This window comes from Budorcas taxicolor, chromosome 22 (assembly GCF_023091745.1).
Source record: "Budorcas taxicolor isolate Tak-1 chromosome 22, Takin1.1, whole genome shotgun sequence".
NCBI classification, from domain to species: domain Eukaryota; kingdom Metazoa; phylum Chordata; class Mammalia; order Artiodactyla; family Bovidae; genus Budorcas; species Budorcas taxicolor.
The window spans coordinates 37622453-37647235 of NC_068931.1; the positions used below are offsets into that span (position 1 = coordinate 37622453).

A 24783-nucleotide genomic window follows, 5' to 3' on the forward strand; every position below is an offset into this window, starting at 1 on the left:
ACATGTGTTTGAGTGAGCTCTGGGAGCTGGTGATGGACAGGGAAGCCTGGCGTGCTGCAGTCCATGGGGTCACACAGAGTCAGACATGACTGAGCAGCTGAACTGACTGAACATATTTTAACTTTTTTTTGCTTCTTTGATTTTCCCTCAGCCAAACACAACCAACCCCCTACACCAATTCAAGAAAATGTCAGACTCTATGCTTTCTTGCTCCAGGAGAACTTTGTCCCAGGCTACCACTTTGTTAGCCTCCAAAGAGCCATGCTTCCCGTATTCCTGTTTCTGCCACAGTCCCTTCTCATCAGTCCAGGATGGCCCTGTGACCTGACTTAACCCACAGAGTGTGGCAGAAGGAATGTTGTTTCAAGTCCCAACTTAAGGTCTACAGGCTTCCACTTTTACTTTCCAGGGGAAGTCAGCCCTCAGGTAAGAAGTATTCCTACCTCTTTGTGAGAATCCCAACCTTAACCAAGGGGAGAGGTACAGAAAAGAGATCTTGGAGGTGCTGGCCAGCAACCAGCACCAAGTTAATAGCTCATGTGAGGAAGGCATTTGAAAGTGACTCCTCTAAGAACTGCCCAGGCTGATATACCACGTGAACCTGGTTCTGCCAAGCCCTGCCCAAATGGCATGAGCCAAGTGAAGAAAATGATTGTTGTTTTAAACCCCTGGGTTTGGAGCTAATTTGCGGTACAGCAATTGATAACTGAAACAGGGTGCAGAGTAGAAAAGATACTTTCCTTCCGGGATTTTTCCCCCCTAAAAACTGAAGTTCTTAGGAGAATGCAGAGAGTTTTGGAGAGGGGATAGAGAAAAGCACTTTGGAGGTGAGAAAAGGACTTAGAGGCATTGATACAGTACCTTGAAGAATGATGAAGAGTGAAGTTTCTCCAGATGCACAAGATTCCCTTTAGGCTGGTAAGAAGAGATGGTCATCCCTACCCTCCTAAATACATAAACAGTTCATCTAGGGAGTTAGGATTAAAAGAAGCCTTGCAAGTGGTTCCCACATCCCAAGTGGTATAAAAGCAACAGTAAATCACTGGATCTAAAGAGGGTATATAGACAAGGGAAAGCCTCTAAGCTCACCACCCAGAGCTTGGAACTTGTTAAAACTGGAACCAGAGCTCCTAAATATTTGCTACCAGTTCCATAGACGGGGTCTCAGAGTCATATATTACAGAAAGTGCAGAAATACAGCTGGCAAAGTCTAAACTCAAGTCACTAAAACTGTCTTTACCTTTCCAGAAAGAACCACACTTGCAAAATAAATTTGAGAAGATAGGAGTAGTTAAGAACTCATTTTCCTTGCCCTTTATTTTTTAGATGTTTTCATTTTGGGGGAATTTAGTCTCATCAGCAAATCCTAACAAGATTACTTCCATCTTCTTTCTGCCAACTGTATTTTTAATATTTTATCAAATTAGTTTCATCACAGTACACACATATCAGTGCTAGCTTCCAGATTAGCAGTGAATTCTGTAAACTTCCCTCTATTATGGGAGGGGACCACTCAGGAGCTTGGACGTGTGACTAGCTTTGGCCAACGACATCAGAAAACATGATGCATGCTGAACTTTGACCGGCACTTGCATATTGGAGCTTTTTCTTTTGAGGTTCTGTTACAGCTTAAGTGGGAAACCAATCAATGCTATTAGAGACGCCTATGGAGGAATGTGAGATCCACTTCTTAACAAGCTCGGGCCAACTGCCAGCCATGTGAGTGAGACCATCATGGACCATCCAGCCCCAGTCAAGCTGCCAGTGACTGCTGCTTGTCATATACAGTGAATTCAACAGAATTGCCTAGTTAAGCTTAGCCCAAGTTACAGAATCATGAGCAAATAAATGGTTCCTATTTGAAGATCATGGCATCCAATCTCATCACTTCATGGCAAATAGAAAAAGTGGAGGCAGTGATAGATTTTATTTTCTTGGGCTCCAAAATCACTGTGAATGGTGACTGCAGCCATGAAATTAAAACACACTTGTTTCTTGGAAGGAAAGCTTTGACAAATCTAGGGAGCATATTAAAAAACAAAGACATCACTTTGCTGACAAAGATCTGTATAGTTCAAAGCTGTTTTCTGGTAGTCATGTATGGATGTGGGAGTTGTACCATAAAGAAGGCTGAGTGCCAAAGAATTGATGCCTTTGAATTGTGGTTCTGGAGAAGACTCTTGAGAGTCCCTTGGACAGCAAGAAGATCCAACCAGTCAATCCTAAAGGAAATCAGTCCTGAATATTCATTAGAAGGACTGATGCTGAAGCTCCAATACTTTGGCCATGTGATGTGAAGGGCTGACTCATTGGAAAAGACCCTGATGCTGGGAAAGACTGAAGGCAAAAGAGGGCGGCAGTGGATGAGATGGTTAGAAAACATCACCGACTCAGTGGATAAGAATCTGAGCAACCTCCGGGAGGTAGTGAAGGACAGGGAAGCCTAGCTTGCTGTAGTCCATGGGGGTCACAGAGTCAGACACGACTTAGCCACTTAACGACAACAACAACATCTGTAACTATTTTCTGACCACTGTTCACCAATATCCAATATAGTAAGCAATATATAGTTGGACAACATTCTGATTACTACAAAGTTACTGTTTTTCCTGATTTCTGCTGTAACACATATACTGAAAAGAATGAGCCTACGTGTAAGGAATGGTTGGGTAAAGAAAAAACATACAGATCACTAGTCAAGATTGCAAACGTTTGTCATTCATTTATACTACTGTGTCCTAAACATCAGCATCTCTAATCATCTGGTTAGTTTCATGAGCTAAGGGACAGTCCATGCATGACTCACAATCTTTTAGTTATTATGACATAAGGATTTCAAATTTTCATGAAGGAATTGTTCTCTGGAAGGAACTTTAAATGCCCATTGAAGCCTTGGGTGGCTAATTAAACACACCAGCATTTGTCTTGTGGGGCTTCCCAGATGGCGCAGTGGTAAAGCATCTGCTTGCCAATGAAGGAGACAAGACAAGTGAGTTCTATCCCTGGGACAGGAAGAGTCGCTGGAGAAGGAAATGGCAACCCACTCCAGTATTCTTGCTTGGAGAATCCCACGGACAAAGGAGCCTGGCAGGCTACAGTCCATGAGGTCTCAGAGAGTCAGACAACTGAGCACACACACGTTTGTTTTCTTTCCTCAGCAGTGGGGAGGTTGTTGGTAGTGATGCAATTTTTCCTTTCAGGGATTGCAGCAAGTAAACTGTTGCATTTATATGGCCATAGATTATAGATAGGAATTCTGATAAATTGTGTACATTAAATTATCCAATTTAAATTATTTGTATTTAAATCAACCAATTAATTACAGAATCATCACTTTGATTTGAAAGGTTACAGCTTCAGGAAAATTTTCAGTTCAGCTTGAGGTGATCTGTTTCCTAGGTTTCTCAGGATGGTGGCATCCTGAAACAACACAGACTTACTCCTGGTTGTGAAAAAAAAAATTTAACTTTTTTGTTTCGGTGAATGTGAAAAAAAATACCCCCCAACTCAAACAATAAACATTTATGTCTACAGGCAGAAACAAATCCAGAATGGTCATTGGGCATTATAGATTAAGCATAATAAACATACAGTCTGATTGAGTAACAACTATGGGGATTTTTGGTAACATTTTAAAAAAGCTGTTCTCTAATGCAGAGGAAATAATATACCATGGTATCAAATGTTCTTTTCTCATAAACGAAGTTTTTAGTTGTTCAATGTAATCAGTACTATTGATGGGGGAAAAAAACAAAAAACAAGTAATACTTCTAATACCACTCAAAATGAACATATCAACTTGATTTTCATTAGAATATTTTTCATACTAATAAGTCACAAACCAAGACCCAGATTTTTGTACATATGGGTGAAGGTGCTAAGTTGCTTCTGACATTCAATTCACTCCAGTATTCTTGCCTGGAGAACTCCATGGACAGAGGAGCCTGGTGGGCCACAGTCTATGGGGATGCAAACAGTGGGACATGACTGAACGCGCGCCCGCGCGCGCACACACGCCTTAAGATAACAAACTTTTTGTTTTTGGTCATTAAATCAAACACCAGTATGTAATGGCCTCTAAAGAAAAGTTCAGCTGACTTTGAAAGCTAAAACAGAAGAGGTCAAAGCAAGCCCACAGAAGTTGAGGTTACTTTGTTTTAAGCCTTCTCCAGTATCTCTTCAAGAACATGTATGGCATCTGACCACAACACTCCTCTTCCTAGTTTATCTTCCACGGTCTACTGTTTCATTCTCCCCACATGAACCCTATTATTTATGCCCCTCACAAACACATGCCCTGACACTTTTGTTCCAACTGCGTGTTCCATCTTTATATGTCTAGCCAAACATACACACGCACACACACACCCCTACACACACACCCCTACACCCACACCCCTACGATTCTGGAGGGTCTTTATTTGGACAAGCATATCTATGCTTCTGATGTACACTAAAGATGGGTCAATCCACGTAATTAACCACAAGGGTTTGGCAAATCCAGTAAAACAGAAAATATACTTTATTACCCGAACTTTAGAAGAATCAAAACATCCCCGTCTTAGTGGATTTGTTATTGTAAAACACAAATTATTGCCTAAACATTTTTAAGACCTTATGACTAAACCTAGTCCTCCAACAATGACCTTTATTTGTCGTTGAGTAAGTACCCTGGTGGCTCAGACGGTAAAGCGTCTGCCTACAATGAGGGAGACCGGGGTTCAATCTCTGGGTTGTAAAGATGTCCTGGAGAAGGAAATGGCAACCCACTCCAGTATCCTTGCCTGGAAAATCCGATGGACAGAGAAGCCTGGTAGGCTATAGTCCATGGGGTCGGAAAGAGTCGGACACGACTGAGCGACTTCACTTTCACTTTAGGGTACTACAGACCAGGATTAAGATATTTAATGAAGCTCAATAAAGGCTTTTATAGGAAGTGTAGTCTACGTGAAGCCCTTTGCGAACGCCAAGTTATTTCTGACAACTCTATAGCACAGGCGTTTACGTGCTCGGTTCTCAGCCGCATTTCGGCGACGGGCTGGGGAGGCGTGTGCAGCCTGCAGCGTCGGGCGCCGGGACCCTAGGAGGCGGCGGTGACGTCACACAATCTCTGTGCGGAGGTTCTCAGGGGCCCTCTTTGTCTCGGGGGTCCACGCCCAGGCCCACATAGAACCACTAGGCTCTGGGGCGGAAAGGACGGCGCTGGGTCTCTCGGCGTCGGTTCTTTCCGCGTGGGGACCCACGTGCTCGCGGCAGAGGCAGGTCCAACCACGAGGGCCGCAACCGGGGTCGCGGCGCCAGGAGCTCGAAGCCGGACGGGTTCGGTCGAGGGTCATGGCGAGGCGGGAAGATGCCAGGACCCTCTGGGCCGGGAGAAAATAGGTCCCTCGGGAGATTCCCTCCGCTGCTCCCTGGACTGGCTCTCCCGCCTCAGTGACCAGCTTGCCCGCTCAGAGCGCCAGCGCATGCGAGGGACCGAGCTCCCCTCTTAACTTCGTGAGGGTGAAAGGGGCCGGGCCCCGGGCGGCGGCGGCGGCGGCGGCGGGCGCTGAAGCCCCGCCCCGGCCCGCGCGGCCTGCTGGATTCGCCCCGCCCCCTGCGCGCGGCCGGCCGCCCCTCTTCCTCCTGCGCCACAGTTCCTGGCGGCTGGCCTGGTCGCGGGTCGCGGTGCGAGCTCGCGTGGGCGGCGGCGGGCGCGGGTCCCGGCCCTGCGAAGAGCGCGCCGCGCGCCTCCTTCCCCCCCGGGAGCGGCGGGGCGCGGAAGTGACGTGCTGCTCGGGCAGGAGCTCGTTTGAATCGGTTCCCGGGTGATCCTCGAGCCTGCCGCTGCTCGGCCGCCGCCGCCGCCGCCGAGGGAGGAACTGAGCGCGCCAGGGTAGAGGCCTCGCGCCGCCTCGGGCGCTGGAGCTGAAGGCGCCAAGCGGGGCCCGCACTTTGGTGTTCAGCGCGGCGGCCACAGGCTCCGGCACGGCTGTTTGCTCTCCCAGTCCCCCAATATGGCAGCGGCGGGCGGCGGCGGGCCCTCGGTGGAGACCAGAGAGGGTGGCGGAGGCGACGGCCCCAGGACGGTGTACTTGTTTGACCGACGCGAGAAGGAGTCGGAGCTCGGGGAGCGGGCGCTGCAGGTCGAGGAGCGCTCGGACTTCGCGGCGTTCCGCGCCTCCGTGTGTCAGGTACGCGACGGGGCTACAGAGGAATGCGCGGGTGAAGTTTGGATTGGGAGGGTGACGAGAAGCCCACGTTGGTCACCGCGGGGCAATAAACCTGTCACCCGGCTCGGGTCCTGCGGCCTTGGCGTCTCCCTCCAGGGTGCCCGCCATGCCCGAGGCGGCGAAGAAGCCTGGGGGCCGGGGCCGGCGGGTCGGTGGGCCTCGCTCTAACCCGGGATCGCGGCGTCCGGGCGGAGGTACCGCGGGTTTCCAGAGCTCAGTTGCACTGAGGCCGTGCAACTCATCTTTTGAATCGGGAAAGCTGTGTCTCTTTTGGGTGAAACTTTTTTTTCTTCTTTATTTCTTTTTAAGAGAGCGGAGTTTTCTCCCGCTGGTTCTGTCAGGAATATCGTGATAGCTAGAAGTTGTGAGAATCCAGGAGTTGGTTTTTCCTAGGTTCCTTCAGTGATGCAGTAATTTCCCGGGTCGTCCTGTCAAGGTTTGCGGGCGCGCCCTGGCGGGTCCTTCCGTAGTGGAAACACTTGACCTAGAGTTCCTCACAGGTGGAGCTCTCTGGTTTCCTGCACCCCCCAGCCCCTTGCGGGGGGAGGTCCTGAACCACTCGAAGGGTGTCCGAGGGTATCTGCGGAACACCTGAGGACCGATATACTCCCTGTGTTAGTTTGCTTGAAAAGTTAATAACTGTGTAGGCAAACCCCTACTTTAAACTGTCAAGTCTTCTCTAGATCTGAGGTGTTGCTGGTGCCTGAGCTTTAAAGAATGGATGTTATTTATCGTGAGCTGCTTCAACCACCTGGGGCTCTGTTTCAGCGACAGAGAACACCTGGCTAACCAAGAAAAAGGACTTAGTGTGAAGCAGTGTTTTAAACTTGAGTAGGCTGAAGTTTTAGGGCTTCCCAGGTGGCTCACCGATAAAGAATACGGCTGCCAATGCAGGAGATGCTGGTTCGATCCTTGGGTGGGGAAGATCCCCTGGAGAAGGAAATGGCAACCGAGTCCAGTATTCTTGCCTGGGAAATCTCACGGACAGAGGAGCCTGGCAGGCTACACAGTCCATGGAGGTCGGGAAGATTCGGACACCACTGAGCACGCACCCAGGCTGATGTTTTAGTACTCTTAATTCCGTATAGTAGTTGATGAAATAATTGAAATCAAGACCCATAGGAAGAAAAAAAAAAAGAAAACAATGTGAGAGCAAGCACTTTGATTTGTTCTGTTTTTCCAGGGTCTAGAATCATGCCTGGTATGTGGTAAATAGTCAAATTAGAATGACAAAATTTTACCAGCTCAGAAGTTCATTCTCTGGATATAGCACATTCCCATGTCCTTGAAAAGTGAATAAATGAATGCTTATTATTTTTGATGAATGTTTTGTATTAGGGAAAGAGAAACTCTTATTTTTGTAGTTGATTATGTAGAGTATTCATATTGGTTATATGTAAATTATTTAAAATCATAACACACAAAAATGACTAAAATGTCAGCGTATTAAAAAACAATAAGGAACCAGAGAAGAAAAAAAAAACTTTTTATTCACTGTGAAATTTATAACCACTGTTAGTAATTGGAGTTATTTTTTTGTGTTCTTACCATCACCCTGCATTTTTAAATAATCTTAATACATGTCTGTATTCCATTTTTTCACTTAATATTGTCACTATTTTTCTATTTTAATGCAAATCTTCATAGTCAAAGTGATCTGTTTTGAACCAATCTGTTTATATATACAGATCTCTTTTTGTTTGCGCTTGTGTTAGATTTTAAGCAGTATCGTGATAAACATGTTTGAATGCAGTCTTTTTTTTTTTTTGAGATTTATTTTTGAGTTTAAGCTTTTTTTCCCCCTCCATTAAAAAAAAATTAAACTCTAGTTGATTTACAATGTCGTGTTTCAGGTGTACAGCACAGTGATTCAGTTACATATATAAATTTTTTCAAATTCTTTTCCCTTGTATACCTAGGCTTATGTCTTTGTTTTCTTTGGTTTAGAATCTTAGAAGTCAAATTCCTGGATCAAGGGTCAGGAATATCAAAGCTCTTGATATGCATTTTTAAATTGTTTTTCAGAAAGGTTGTACCTTCCTCTAGAAATAATTCTCCCATGTCAAAAGTGTCAGTAACTGTGTTACATGTATAGGGGAAGTGTATTAACCTCTTAATGCGGAAGTGGTAACTCACTTTTGGAGATGATGACTCACCTAAGTCAAACAGATAGTACAAAAATTAGAATTCAGATCCAGAACCCAAGTCGTTTTTGTTACATACCATTCAAATGATATTCTTTGTTATAGGGGACAGATATATTTGTTCCATTCCTTCAGTATTTTAATAAGGAAAATATTCTCTTTGACTAATTCTTTTCCTCCTCCCTCCTACTTTTTCCTGCTAGAACAGAGGTTTAACTTTAATTAGAGGGAAGAACTAGTAAGAAAAAAATAAGAAAGGCTAACTTTTTTTTTTTTGAGAATTTAAAGCTAGATTATGCCACCTAATCCTATAACTTTGTCCCCATTACATACATGAAGAACTAAAATAAGTTCATAAGCAGTGAAACTGGGATAGGAATCTAGGTCTATCTGTTTGGTTCTAAAGCTTGTTTTTGTTTTTAAACAATCTCCACAGGGCGCACACTATTTTCCATGTTAGAGGAGTAGGCAGATAGTGCACTAAATTAAAGTTTTTCATTAAAACTTTAACAAGTGTTTGTAGTGCTAGGAAGTATTATGGGTCCTAAACTGTTACATGGGGAAAAGCTCACTTTGTAGAAAAAAGGAGCAGTCGAGGCAGGAACAGAAGGTGGATTTGACAGAAGCCTTTAGACCTGTGATAAGCAGTTACTGATTCACCTGAGCCCTTGTGACCTCGAAAAATCAAAGATTAGAAAATACTTAGCTAGTTCTTAATATGCCCAATCATTAGGTCCCATTTGTGCAAACCTTCCTCTCCACACCTAATTTTGAGGAAGTGCCTACTTTTTCCCAGTGGTTCCACTATTCCTTGTCACCCTATTATAGCACTTGTTATAACATTGTACTTTAAAAAAATTGTCTCCATTCCTGGAGGTTAGGAGCCTTATCTAATAGTTGGTTTATAGCTGCTTAGTTAAATGAATCAATCTCTTCCTTCAAAAAAAATTTTGTATATAGGATATGTTGTGTTAAAAATTTCAAAAGGTGAAAAGTAAAAAAGCAAAAGATAGATGTAGGAAAGAGTAGAATAAGTAACCTGAGAGCTAATTAATGAAAGTTCATTTTGAAAAGCTTATACCAGTGCTGAGCCATGAAATCAGCTTTGAGTTTCTTAGAAGTGACAACAAAGGAGAGATAATACAAAACCCACAAAGTCTATAAAATAAAAGCATTCCAGCTGCTAAGAATGCAAACCTTGGAGAAAAATTTCTCCCTAAATTCCTCACAAATCCTGATAAAATAGACAACATTCTTATAGATAGGAGAGGCTCTTATTTTGTCTTTTAATGCAAGGTAAAGTCAGACATGATTTAGCAACTAAACAACAGCCCTTTGTGTTATTTAAGGTATTGCAACCTGCTTTAACCAGTTACCACCCACATTTAAAAAAAAATGTATTTCTTTTAATTGGAGGCTAATTACTTTACAATACTGTAGTGGTTTTTGCCGTACATTGACATGAATCAGCCATGAGTGTACATGTGTTCCCCATCCTGAACCCCCCTCCCACCTCCCTGCCCATCCCATCCCTCAGGGTCATGCCAGTGCACCAGCCCTGAGCACCCTGTCTCATGCATAGAACCTGGACTGGCAATCTGTTTCACATACGATAATATACATGTTTCAATGCTATTCTCTCAAATCATCCCACCCTTGCCTTCTACAGAGTCCAAAAGTCTGTTCTTTACATCTCTGTCTCTTTTGCTGCCTCGCATATAGGGTCATTTTTACCATCTTTCTAAATTCCATATATATGCGTTAATATATTATACTGGTGTTTTTCTTTCTGACTTACTTAACTCTGTATAATAGGCTCCAGTTTCATCCACCTCATTAGTACTGATTCAAATGCATTCTTTTTAACAGCTGAATAATATTCCATTGTGTATTTGTACCACAGCTTTCTTATGCATTTGTCTGCCAGTGGACATCTAGGTTGCTTCCATGTCCTGACTATTATAGTTCAGTGCTGTGATGAACATTGGGGTACATGTGTTTCTTTCAGTTCTGGTTTCCTTGGTGTGTTTGCCCAGCAGTGGGATTGCTGGGTCGCATGGCAGTTCTATTTCCAGTTTTTTAGGGAATCTCCACACTGTTCTCCATAGTGGCTGTACTAGTTTGCATTCCCACCAACAGTGTGAGAGGGTTCCTTTTTCTCTGCATCCTCTCCAGCATTAATTAATTATAGACTTTTGGATAGCAGCCATTCTGACCGGCATGAGATGGTACCTCGTTGTGGTTTTGATTTGCATTTCTCTGATAATGAGTGATGTTGAGCATCTTTTAATGTGTTTGTTAGCCATCTGTATGTCTCCTTTGGAGAAATGTCTGTTTAGTTCTTTGGCCTATTTTTTGATTGACCACCCACATTTTTGTAGAGTTTTCTCACTTAAATGTACTGTGTATGTTCCTGGTTTTGGGGTGATTCAGGGACAGAGTGATCGGATATAATACCAAAGCATACATCAGTAAAGGCTAGTTGTTTGTTCAGAGATATGCATTGAAGTATTTAGCTTCTGATTGATCTCATCCATTAAACAAGTTTAAAGTGTTCGAGGATTTTATGGTTTGCAGTTCATTAGCCCAGGGACGGGGGAGCCTGGTGGGCTGGCGTCTATGGGGTCACACAGAGTTGGACACGACTGAAGTGACTTAGCAGCAGCAGCAGCAGCCCGTCATAAATATTTCTTCAGATTGGCTTTTGAGAGAAGTTGGGCAGCAATAGTTTGAAGCTAACCTGAAGACATGGAGGGCCGTTTCTTTATGTTACTCATTAAATAAAAATCCATGTACTTTAACTTGAACCCAGAAAAAGATGGAGTTGAAGTGATCTTATAAAAATGAAACAGCCCAGTCAAGACTCTTGCCCAGTATAGAATGTCATCCTGCTTTCATTTAGAGAAGGGCAGACAATGTTTCTGTATTCAAGGCTATTTTGGTACTCATACAGGAAAGACTTTGTCAGGTAAGACAAATTTTTAGATCAAAAATATGGAGAGAGAAGGGTATGACATCTTGAGTAAAAGTATAATGAATAATGTAAAAATAATTTGTTTGTGAAATACCAGAGCTATAAAATATTTAGAAAAGTTACGAATTTGAGAAATAATTTTGTGAAGAATTATATATAAAGCAAATAAAAAAGATAGCTTATGTATCTTGATTGAATAATAGAACTGTGGAGAGAGTATATGAAATACTTGTATATGCTTTTCAGATGTGTATAAAATTAATTCAATTTGACACAGTTTTTCAGTAATTATAAAAATACATGTTTTGTTCTACAGGATAGATGACCACATGATCTAACAGTTGGGATGTTGCAGAGATAAAGTAGTAAAAAACTGAAAAATAAAGACAGTTAATTATATAAAAACTAATAAAGATGTGTGAAGACAATTTTTATTTCTGTAAGCAAATAGAATCTTTTCTCCATCAGTGTATTGTCTATAGCTTCATTTCTCTTGGGTGTAATTGGGTAGAATATGAATATTTTTAATTTTATTAAAGTATACCAGATTGCTTTTCAGTATGGTTTTAGCCCTGTCCGCAATGTGTAAGTCCATTTTCCCTCTATGGAGAGCTATACTTAATTTGTTTTTCCTTCAAAATATAGCTGTCTTTTTAATAGAGCTTTTATTTAAATTGAAATAAATAGTTGATTTATAGTGTTAGTTTCAAGTGTATAGCAGACTGCTTCAGATGTACACAAACACACAGATGTATATGTGTATATACACACACAGACTCAAACTTTTTTGGCTTATTTTCCATTGTAGATTCCTGTCATCTGCTGATGGACATTCAGGTTGCTTACATGTCTTGGTTATTGTAAATACTGCTGCTATAAATATAGGGGTGCTTGTATCTTTTTGAAATAGAAATTTTGTCTTTTTCAAGTAAATTCCCAGGAGTGAGATTGCTGGATCTTACAGTAACTCTGTTTTTAATTTTTAAGGAAACCTACATAATGGTTCTTCATAGTGGCTGTATCAGTTTACATTCCCACCAACAGTATAGAAGTCTCTTTTCTCCATGTAGACTTTCTGATGATGGCGATTCTGACCAGTGTGAGATGATACTTCATTTTAGTTTTGTTTTGTATTTGTCTCATGATCAGCGACATTGGGCATCTTTTCATGTTTCTGATGACTGTCTTTGGAGAAATGTCTTTTTGGGTCTTCTGCCCATTAAAAAAAAATTTTTTTTTTTTTTTTTTTTTAAAATACTGAGCTGTATGAGCTGTTTGTGTATTTTGGAGATTAATCCATTGTCGGGTACTTCATTTGCAAATATATTCTCCTATTCTGTGGATTGCCTTTTCACTTTGTTTATGGTTTCCTTTGCTGTGCAAAAACTTTTAAGTTTAATTAGGCCCCTTTTGTATATTTTTGCTTTTGTTTCCATTACTTTAGGAAACAGATCCAAAAAAAATAATGCTGCAATTTATGTCTGAGAGTGTTCTACCTATACTTTCCTCCAGGAGTTTTATGTTATTCAGTTTTATATTTACATCTTTCCTCCATTTTCAGTTTATTTTTATATTTGGTGTTAGAGAATGTTCAAATTTCACTTTTCTAAACAGATGGCTGTTCAGTTTTGAAGAGATTGTCTTTTTCCATTGTATATTCTTGCCTCCTTTGTGGTAGATTATTTAACGCTTAGCACATGGATTTATTTCTGGGCTCTATTCTGTTCCATTGACCTATGCATCTGTTTTTGTGCCAATACTATATTGTTTTGATGATTCTACTAGTTTTGTAGTATAGTCTGAAGTCAGGGAGTATGAATCCCCCAGCTCTGTTACTCTTTCTCAAGATTTTTTTGGCTTTTATGTTTCCATACAACTTTTAAAGTTTTTTTTTTCTAGTTCTGTCAAAAATCCCATTAGTAATTTGATTGGATTGCCTTGAACCTGTAGATTGCTTTGGGTAGTATGGTCATTTTAACCAAATTGATTTTTCCATTCTAAGAACACAGTATATCTTTCCTGTTCATGTCATCTTCAATTTCTTTCATTCATATCTTAGAGTTTTTGGAGTACAGGTATTTTGCCTCCTAAGGAGGTTTATTCTTCAGAAGTTCATAAGGCATTTTATTCTTTTTGATGCAATGGCAAAGGGATTGTTTCCTTAATTTGTCTTCCTGATCACTTGTTGTTAGCATATAGAAATGCAAGATTTCTATATATTTATTTTGTATCCTGAAATTTTACTGAATTAATTGATCTCCAGTAGTTTTCTGGTGGTGTCTTTAGGATTTTCTATGTATAGTACCATGTTATCTGCAAGCAGTGACAACTTTACTTCTTTATTTCCAGTTTGAATTCCTTTTATTTCTTTTTCTTCACTGGTTGCTGTGGCTAGGACTTTAAAAACTATGTTGAATAAAAGTGGTGAGTGTGAGCATCCTTGTCTTGATCTTAGAGGGAATGATTTCAGCTCTTCACTGTTGAGTATGTTGTTAACTGTGGAAAATTCTTAAAGAGATGGGAATACCAAACCACCTGACCTGCCTCTTGAGAAATCTGTATGCAGGTCAGGAAGCAACAGGTAGAACTGGACATGGAACAACAGACTGGTTCCAAATAGAAAAAGGAGTACGTCAAGGCTGTATATTGTCACCCTGCTTGTTTAACTTATATGCAGAGTACATCATGAGAAACGCTGGGCTGGAAGAAACACAAGCTGGAATCAAGATTGCCGGGAGAAATCTCAATAACCTCAGACATGCAGATGACACCACCCTTATGGTAGGAAGTGAAGAGGAACTAAAAAGCCTCTTGATGAAAGTGAAAGAGGAGAGTGAAAAAGTTGGCTTAAAGCTCAACATTCAGAAAACGAAGATCATGGCATCCGGTCCTATCACTTCATGGGAAATAGATGGGGAAACAGTGGAAACAGTGTCAGACTTTATTTTCTTGGGGGCTCCAAAATCACTGCAGATGGTGACTGCAGCCATGTAATTAAAAGACGCTTACTCTTTGGAAGAAAAGTTACGACCAACCTAGATAGTATATTCAAAAGCAGAGACATTACTTTGCCGACTAAGATCCGTCTAGTCAAGGCTATGGTTTTTCCTGTGGTCATGTATGGATGTGAGAGTTGGACTGTGAAGAAGGCTGAGTGCCAAAGAATTGATGGTTTTGAACTGTGATGTTGGAAAAGACTCTTGAGAGTCCCTTGGACTGCAAGGAGATCCAACCAGTCCAGTCTGAAGGAGATCAGTCCTGGGATTTCTTTGGAAGGTTGATGCTAAAGCTGAAGCTCCAGTACTTTGGCCACCTCATGTGAAGAGTTGACTCATTGGAAAAGACTGATGCTGGGAGGGATTGGGGGCAGGAGGAGAAGGGGATGACAGAGGATGAGATGGCTGGATGGCATCACTGACTCGATGGACATGAGTCTGAGTGAACTCCAGGAGTTGGTGATGGACAGGGAGGCCTGGCGTGCTGCGATTCATGGGGTCGCAAAGAGTCAGACATGACTGAGCGACTGAACTGATGTTGTTAACTGAGTTTGTCATATGTGGGTTTTATTGTGTCGAAGTGTGTTCCCTCTGTAGCGAGGGTTGTTTTTTTTTTTGTGATAAATGGATGTTGAATTTTATCAAAAGCTTTTTTCTGCATCTACTGAGATGAACATTCAGAAAACTAAGATCAGGGCATCTGGTCCCATCACTTCATGGCAGATAGATGGGGAAACAGTGAGAGACTTTATTTTTGGGGGCTCCAAAATCACTGCAGATGGTGACTGCAGCCATGAAATTAAAAGACACTTACTCCTTGGAAGAAAAGTTATGACCAACCTAGACAGCATATTAAAAAGCAGAGACATTACATTGCCAACAAAGATGTCTCTAGTCAAAGCTATGATTTTCCCAGTAGTCACGTATGGATGTGAAAGTTGGACTATAAAGAAAGCTGAGTGCCAAAGAATTGATGCATTTGAACTGTGGTGTTGGAAAAGACTCATAAGAGTCCCTTGGACAGCAAGGAGATCCAACCAGTCTATCCTAAAGGAGATCAGTCCTGAATATTCATTGGAAGGAATGATGCTGAAGTTGAAACTACCAATACTTTGGCCACCTGATGCAAAGAACTGACTCATTGGAAAAGACCTTGATGCTGGGAAAGATTGAAGGCAGGAGGAGAAAGGGACCACAGAAGATGAGATGGTTGGATGGCATCACTGACTCAATGGATATGAGTTTGAGTAAACTCCAGGAGTTGGCACTGGGCAGGGAAGCCTGGTGTGCTGCAGTCCATGGAGTTGCAAAGAGTCAGACACGACTCACCGACTGAACTGACTGACTGAGATGATAATGTGGTTTTTATTCTTTGGTTTGTTCACATGATATATCACATTGATTGATTTGAGGATGCTGAAAAATTCTTGCATCCCTGGATTAAGTTCCATTTGATCATATATTATTCATTTAATGAGGGCCTATGCTTTATGTAGACTTCCCTGGTGGCTCAGATGGTAAAGCATCTGCCTACAATGTGGGAGACCCAGGTTTGATCCCTGGGTTGGGAAGATACTCTGGAGAAGGAAATGGCAACCCACTCAAGTACTCTTGCCTGGAAAATCCCACAGATGAAGGAGCATTGTAGGCTAACGTCCATGGGGTCAAAAAGAGTCGGACACACTGAGCGACTTCACTTTCCACATTATGCTTCATATTATCAGGAGTTACACTTTTTGCCAGCCTCATGGGAGTGATATGTGCTGTGTGCTAAGTCACTTCAGTTGTATCCAACTTCTTCCACCCTATGGACCATAGCCCGCCAGGGTCCTCTACCCGTGGGATTCCCCAGGCAACAGTACTGGAGTGGACTGCCATGTCCTCCTCCGGTTTTAATTTCTCTGATAACTAGTGAAGATGTGCATCTTTTCATGTTTTCCGATTTTTCTCCTTAATGACTTGCATTTCTTGTGTATTTTCAAGAATGCTTTTCTCTCTCAATATTATTTCCGTATTTTCCCTCTACAATTTTGGATTAAAATGTAGCTGCTTTAGTTCTCTTGGGGTTTATTTTCATGTATGTTGAGATGGGGATTTCTAAAATCTGTTTCTGTACCATTAACTGTCTCAGTATTTTTCCTCACCAGTTTGTAATGTTATTTCCTTAAAATGAACCTACATATACTCATTATTCACATTCAACAGTTCTTAAGTATTTGCCATGCTCACTTCATTTTTGCCTTCATTTTTGCCTGGAAGTGTAGTCCAGGCCTTAGTTTACTTCACTCCTGTATGCTTCAACATGTATTTTATTATAACACCATCAAAATTAACATTTTTAACGGTATTATCTAACAGTTAATTCCATGCTTAGATTCGTTTGTCTCAAAAATGTCTTTTTATTGTTGGTTTGTTTAATCAGGGTCCTTGTATTGAACTTGGTTTTTTATGTTTCTTAATTTCTTTTAAAATTTAGAGCATTTTAGCAAAATACCTTCCCCCAGTCTTTTTGTTTTTCCTAATATTGACTTGTTGAAGAAATCAAGTTGGTTTGTCTCTCTTACTCCATATTCTGGATTTGTCTATTCCTTTATGGTGTAATTTAGCTTGTTCTAACTTCACATATCCCATAAACTGGAAGTTATTTTTAAAGACTTATAATTAAGATTTAGGCTCAGCTTCTCTGGGTTGGGGGAGAAAATACTTCATAGGTGGTGCTGGTACTTCATGTGACATCACATCTGAAGGCACTTTAATGTAAGGCTGTTTCACCCACTTTGTTTTTTACCACTGTTAAGTGGCAGGATCAAGCAAGTGGGATTCAAGTGGGTTCAGCTGGCTACTTTAGTAATAAACTTTTAATTTAATGGTCCATTCATTGATAGTGCTGTTCTGATTGCCATTCCTCCATTTATTAACAATTATTGCCTCTAATTGATGAGGCAAAGGAACAACTTTGCTTTATCAGTTAGAGATATATGGTTACCCTGAAATCTGATTGGTACAAGAAAGCAGGATAAATGGTCTACTTGCCCTTGAATTTGCTGGTGTTCAGAGTAGGGAGTTGGTTTTCAGTTAGTTTCAGTAGTGACCAGTAGGATTTTTAGATCAATATTGAAGACTTGAATATCATTAGTTTAAATTTTCTTTTTAGTAATCTTCTGTGTAAGGTTGGTTTAAATTAACTAGTTCATCATTACCTGAAATAGAAGTCAAGTCTTTTAACTGTGGGTTGCCCTATTGTTTGATTTTAGAAAGAGGATGTGTTTTTTAATTTTAATGACATGTAATATTTTAATGAAAACTCACTTATTTTTCTAATTTTTATATTTGGTTTGTTGTGAAATTTCAGGTTTTCATGTGTTTTTTTGGTCATATACTTTTTCCTGTCCTTTTATTGTTCATGTTATTATTTCACTCTTTGTTGACTTTCATCTTGATTTATGACGGCTTTTTTCTCCTCAGGATGTTAGCACTTTGTTTTGTGTTGCAGTTTACTCCCCTAATTTATAATTTGCCTTAATTTTTTAAAGTTACACTTTTGGAAGAGGTTATAATAAATACAAAGGTTCTTTATACAGACATCCTGCATAGCCTGGCAGTCTTTATCTCGGTGTTGTAAAGTATTAACCTCTATTTTTGTTTAGTACTTCTGTTTTTACATATTTAGGTATTTAATATATATGAACACAAGTGTTAATGCTTTGCTCCAAATAAGTTTACTTTATATATTGATACAAAATAATATGTCTTTTGTCTAAGAGAGCTCTGCGGATGTTAAACACTTTGAAAATGTTCACTGTTCTTAGGTGACATAGAATAGCAGAAAAATCTACCTTGTTAATAAGCAAGTAGGTAATTTATAGATAGATTTGTGGTTAATTATGCAAAGGCAAAATTTAAAATGTTAAAACATATTTCTCAGAATAGTGTAGTACTAATTGTTATAATATTGTAATATCCTTATCAGTATTTTCATATTTTTGTAAACTTGACTAGGGCATTTATTTCCTTTCTATAATAATTGATTTTATTCTGTTATTTTCGGTAGACACTTGGTATTTCACCTGGAGATAAATTTGTCATTACAACAACAAGTAGGAAAGAAATTACCTGTGATAACTTTGGTAAGCAACGTTGCATTTATGCTTTTATATTTAATATGTTCTAGTACATTATAGGGTAATGACTATTTTATTACATAGATAAGCATCAAAAACCATTGATATTTTTGTTTACTTTGTTGGAATTGGGGAGGAAACTGGCTCTGCACATCTACTTTGTGCAGAGCTCATACTTGTCAAGCATGGTTATAAAAAAAGAGTTGAAATCACTTACGGCTACAAAAGATGAGACCTTGCTCAATATCCAACCACAGGTCTTCTGCATGGACCCTTAAGAGCTACCTCTCCTGACCAACTTGGATTCTTCCATAATCTTTTTCTACCCAGTTATGTTCTAAGATGTACCAGTTTTTCATGCCTGATTCCTTTTTGGATTTAATCATTCTTCTCATTCATATTGATAACCACTTTAATTAGTTCCTCATCTGATTTTCTCTGACACCTTGACTTAAGAATTGAGTGTTTCAGATGAGTGGAAATATTTGGACCTATTCCACTGATATTCTTAACACAGTACAACTGATATAGATCAGTCCATTGTTTGGGGATTTGCCTGTATGATTTTTAAAGTCATTTCATAGATACCATTTATATATTTAAAATTATAAATTCGTTGTGTTTTGAATGCTGGGTTAGCACTTAAGATGTTACCTCTTGATTTCAGATGAAACTGTTAAAGATGGAGTCACTCTATACCTGCTACAGTCAGTCAATCAGTTACTACTAACAGCTACAAAAGAACGAATTGACTTCCTACCTCACTATGACACATTGGTTAAAAGTGGCATGTATGAATATTATGCAAGTGAAGGACAAAATCCTTTACGTAAGTATTCCCTTTGTACTAATTGTGATAAACTGTCACTCACCTTTATTGCCTTGATCAGACTTTTAAAAAGTTCTTTCATTCTGCTTTATTCAAAGACTATGATGAGTTCTTGTGAGCCTCCTTACTTCATCTCTGCATCACAATATATTTCTTTTTATACCTGTCATCTTACATCAAAGTAAAGCTACCTCTCCTTTAAAACTAACGTAGAATGAGAATTCATTCCTTTTCGACTCATGAGAGATGGTGTCCTTACACATCTACCTCCTGTACACTCTCCTTTCCTGTTATTCTTCGTAGCTCCCTAAACTTTTCTCCCAATTATGTTTGTTTTACCTTGCACATTTTTTGTAGCTGAACTGCACAACTAAGTGGTTTGTGTTCCTTATTGTTTTTTTATAATTTCATCCCATCTTTACTATTAGACAGTTTTTATCCTACCTTGGATTATTTTGATTTAGAGAATCTCTTCCATCGTAGTTCTGCGAAAGTGTTCAGGTATTCATTATAAGCTTGCTTGCTTTTTTTTTGACCGTGTGGTTTGTGGGCTCTCACTCCCCAGACCTTGACAGTGAAAGCCTGGAATCCTAGCCACTAGGTCACCAGGGAGCTCCCTATAAATTCTCTTTCTTTAAAAAAAAATTATTTATTTTTGGCTGTGCTGGATCTTCGTTATGGCACATGGGCTTAGTTGCCTCGTGGCACGTGCTGTCTTCCCAGACTGGGGATCAAATCTGTGTCCCCTGTGTTAGCAGATGGATTCTCAACCACTGAACCACCAGGGAAGTCCCCTGTAAACTTTCTTACTAAATATTTTTTTCATTGTATATGCATTAGAGTTGGTAGGAAATTAGAAAACATAGATAAACAAAAACAACACAAAGAATATTCCCATCTCTACCACCCAGATGCAACCACTACCAACACTTTGGTGTTTATTATTTCGGACCTTTTCATATATATATATGTATATATATATATATATAATTTTTGGTATTATATGGTGTATACTTTTTTTTTCCTTTTGTTGTGCCATGCAGCTTATGGGATCTTAGTTCCCCAACCAGGGATTGAACTCAGGCCCTTGACAGTGAAAGCCCAGAGTCCGAACTACTGGACTGCCAGGGAATTCCTGATGTATTCTTTTTTAACCAACCTTTTAATTTAAAATGTAATGAACATCTTTAATATGTATGTCAATATATATTTATTTTAGGGCTTACACAGTACTTAGATAACATAATTTATTTGAACACTATACTGTTGTTGGGACTTCCCTAATGGCTCAGAAGGTAAAGAATCTGCCTGTAGTGCAAGAGACCCAGGTGGCGCTGGTGGTAAAGAGCCTGCTTGCTGGTGCAGAAGATGCAAGAGACACGGGTTCAGCCACTGGGTGGGGAGGATCCTCTGGAGAAGGGTATGGCGACCCACTCCAGTATTCTTGCCTGGAGAGTCCCAGGGACAAAGGAACCTGGCGGTTTACAGTCCATGGGATCTCAGAGTCTTGCATGACTGAAGCAACTTAGCGCACAGACACCCACACACACACTGCTATTACTAGACATTCAGGTTATTTCAGGTTTTTTTTTTTTTTAATTGTTACAAATGACTGAATATTCTCGTGACTAATTCTTCTTGTACATCCTTACCTTGACTGCTACTGGTACTGTTAACTGCTCTCAGCTGCAGAGCCAGGCACTGTGTCAAGTGCTTTATGAGCGTTTTCTTGTTTGATCTTTAATCCTGTGTGTTAGCCAACATTAAGGTAATGACCTTATTTTGCAGAAGTAACTGAGATAGCCACAGTTTTACTCTCTATTTAGCGTGGTCTGTTCCAGCTCCCTGTGCATCACCTCTGCTCATTATTGAGCTTGATAACAGTGGTAGGGCATCACACCTAAAACTGAGTTTTTCTGTCCTTCCATCCCCTTTATGGAAAAAGATGACCCTTTTCCCAGTCTTCTGGAACAAGCACTCAAAGCCACCTTGGATTTCCTTTTCTTTCTCCTTTTATATCTAATCAGATACTAAATTCTACTAATTTTTTCCTTTGAAATTTCCCTTAACTCTTTTTCCTCCCATTTCCTACAGTGTCCCTACTTTTCCATTTTCTAGGTAATATCCTTCGCCAGATCTTTATACATACCTGATTTGTAATGACTACTTTCCAACTAGTTTATAAACGGAGCCATCCCCTACATGTTTAGCATTGGGAAGTGCTTGCTGGAATGCTACTTTGTGGGTTAATTACAGCTTAAGTTGAGTTATGCTTAAGTGAAAGAGACATTAATTTAGTATGCTCACCCTTTTAATTAAGGAGAAAAAGTGGGAAGTAGTTTGGATATTGACCCTGCAGAAAGGAGAATGTTAGAAATAGTGCTGAGCCGCTGATAAACTGAAGGTCAGGCTGGTTGTATAGAAGGAAATTAAGAGCAGTTTTGTGTCAGTTAAGCAGATACATTCTGCCATTTCACAAGTTGGTATTGCGAGATACCTGTATTTAAATTAGCCCCTTAACAGACACTTTTATATTTGTCCCACATCCCTAAATGTGCTTACTTTTGACTTGTGCATGATGTAAATACGTACACAGACTACTATTTGATTTTATGGTTATGGTCTTCTGTTTGTCTCTTATGTGTGTATGTCTGTCTTTAGATTATAAACTCCTTGAAGCCAGGAATCATGGCTGGCTCACTCGTGCTGTGTAGTGCCATACAAGTACTGGTTGGTGACTGCTTTTTTATGCTGGTGGTGATTGATGATGCCTTATTATGTTTGTGTCATTAGGATCAGGATAATACTTTAATTTTAGCTCTTTGGAAAATAAAAGTGATGGCTTAAGGTACTTCAGAATTCCTTCTACTTTGAACTTTTATATGAAGTATTTAGGAAGGAAAACTTAAGCAGTAATATTTTCTCACTCTCTTCCAGCATTTGCTCTTGCAGAATTAATTGACAATTCATTGTCTGCTACTTCTCGTAACAGTGGTGTTAGAAGCATACAGATCAAATTGGTAAGAAAATAATACTCTAAATCAAATTAGCTTGTGTTTTTATGGAAGTACTCCAGGTTTATTGGAAAAAAATTAAAATATAAAAGTAGAATAATTACCTGATGTCTCTTCATTAAAATTTTTTCACTTGGCCCTTTTCCTGTGGGTATATGTACACATGTATGTGTGATCATAGTGTACATTTTGTTTGTGATCTTCTATTTTCCCTTAGAAGTGGATTGTAAACATTGCCATATCATGGCTATTTTGCAGTGTAATACACCCCTGATGCTATTTGATTTATTGACTGTAATATAAATTATGTAATCAGTCTGTGGCTGTTGAACATTTAGATTTGTTTCCCTTTGTTTTTGCCATTGTAAGCAGTGCTGGTATCAGGAACACCCTTATAGATCTTTGTACACATCTGTGATTAGTCCTCAAGCTACATTTTGAGAAATGGAATTTCTAGGTTAAAGGATATGAAGAATTCTAAGGCCTTTGGTTCATACAGCTGGAGTGCCTTTTAGAAAGTTGTATTAATATACACTTCTCCAGCAATGTGTGAGTGAGCCCAATGAATCACATTTTTTATATTGAACTTTTCATGCTTTTAATATTGATACGACTTTTCCTGTCTTTTTGAACTTATTTCATAGCATTTTGATGAAACACAAGGAAAACCTGCCGTTGCAGTGATAGATAATGGAAGAGGAATGACCTCTAAACAGCTTAACAACTGGGCCGTGTATAGGTTGTCAAAATTTACAAGGCAAGGTGACTTTGAAAGGTTAGAGAACCTTACTCACTTTTTTTATGGGCAGCTGGGTATTTTAATAAGGAGAAGAATTCTTCTATTTAGTTATATACATTATCAGCATATTTATTTAGAGTTTTTGATAAAATAGTTTTTAAGATCAATATTTAAAAAGTCAAAACTGCATAAATCATATTGGACCCTCCACTGAATGATTCTTTCTGCATTTCATGAGGTGTGTAGGAGTTATGTTAATATGTTGCCTACTGTGGAGTTTTCCCCCTTTTCGTAATAACTTAAGTTTGAAAAAAGCTGTATAGTGTCTAGAGCAGTAGAATGGTTTTTAAGTGGGCTTTAGAAATCACCTGATACCTCGTGCAAAATGTCCAAGGAACCACATGTAGTTCTCTGGAGCTCACTGTGGCTCTTTCAGGACTCTGCTTTACAAAACGTTCACAGCTGTTAGGGAGTAGAGTCTAGTCAAGAGTTTTGTATGGAAATATGTTTGTAGAAAATATCCTGAATGAGAATGTCATAGAGGAAACGAAGTATACTCAAAGCTCTCAGGGATATAAAGATTTAGGTTCTTGAGATAATTGAATTCTACTTAGAGCTATGACTCACAGTGGGATTGATGTTTAAGCTATGTTTTATAATTTAGGAAACACACTTGGGGAGAATCTGTTAACATTAAGAAGTTAGTATTTATTCATGTCCTGTTTCCTTTGCTCTTTGTTGTGTCAATGAAAGTCACCCCAATTTAAGGATCTGTCTCAATAATGTGTAAAATTAATATAGTTAACGCATTTGCCTTCTCATTTCTGAGATTTCAGCACTCAGAATTTTCATCAACTTTGTAAAGCCTTCCAGTGCCATGATGAGGGGCAGTAAGTGAAAAGCAAGGGCTCTGGGATCATTTGGCTTCATCTGAATTCTAGCTTTATTAGTTGTATGACACTGGTCAAGGTACTTTACTTCTCTTTGTCTCAGTTTATATATCTGTAAAATGGGGATAATACCGCCCAAGGTTTTGTGAAAACCAAATGAGTTAGTGCATGTAAAATCCTTAGATTGATATGGCAAATGATAAGCAGTCAGTAAATACAAGCTATCATGGTAGCTATTCGGGGAAGGCAATGGTAACCCACTCCAGTACCCTTGCCTGGAAAATCCCATGGACGGAGGAGCCTTGTAGGCTGCAGTCCATGGGGTCACTAAGAGTCGGACACGACTGAGCAACTTCCCTTCTACTTTTCATTTTCATGCATTGGAGAAGGAAATGGCAACCGACTCCAGTATTCTTGCCTGGAGATACTCAGGGACAGGGGAGCCTGGTGGGCTGCCATCTATGGGGTTGCACAGTCAGACACTGAAGCGACTTAGCAGCAGCATGGTAGCTATTCCTTCTCATTCTTAGCCTCAGATTTTTCTCCAGCTGTTCTTCTTCACCATTTTCATGCCACTTCAAGGATTTATAAACGGCCATAAAGAAGACGGTGATCTTTTATAGTCTAAAGATAGAATTAAGCATAAGATAGAACTATTCGGTAGAAATGAAAGGAGGACAGATGGCAGATTGGGGCAAAGGGTCAGAAAAAAGTTAGTTAAATCAAGTGGAAGAGTTGAAAGAAGTGGAGCCTACAGTTTGTTAAAATTTCTTTAGATTTTAGCATAGCACAAACTTTTAAACCTAATTCAAATAGTAGGGAAGTTTTAATTTTTGGAAGAAATCTACCTGCTTCTGTGTCTGA

At 39.9% G+C, this 24783-nt stretch overlaps 1 protein-coding gene across 1 annotated transcript in view; it reads left to right on the forward strand.

Moving 5' to 3' along the window:
* The first annotated feature begins 5996 nt into the window (after positions 1 to 5996).
* Positions 5997 to 24783, forward strand: part of SMCHD1 (structural maintenance of chromosomes flexible hinge domain containing 1) — a 122071-nt gene continuing 103284 nt past the window's right edge. The window contains exons 1-5 of the mRNA XM_052660434.1: positions 5997 to 6173; positions 18378 to 18453; positions 19115 to 19276; positions 22214 to 22296; positions 22935 to 23065. Of these exons, the coding sequence (XP_052516394.1) occupies positions 5997 to 6173; positions 18378 to 18453; positions 19115 to 19276; positions 22214 to 22296; positions 22935 to 23065 (629 nt within the window). The remainder of the gene's footprint in view (positions 6174 to 18377; positions 18454 to 19114; positions 19277 to 22213; positions 22297 to 22934; positions 23066 to 24783) is intronic.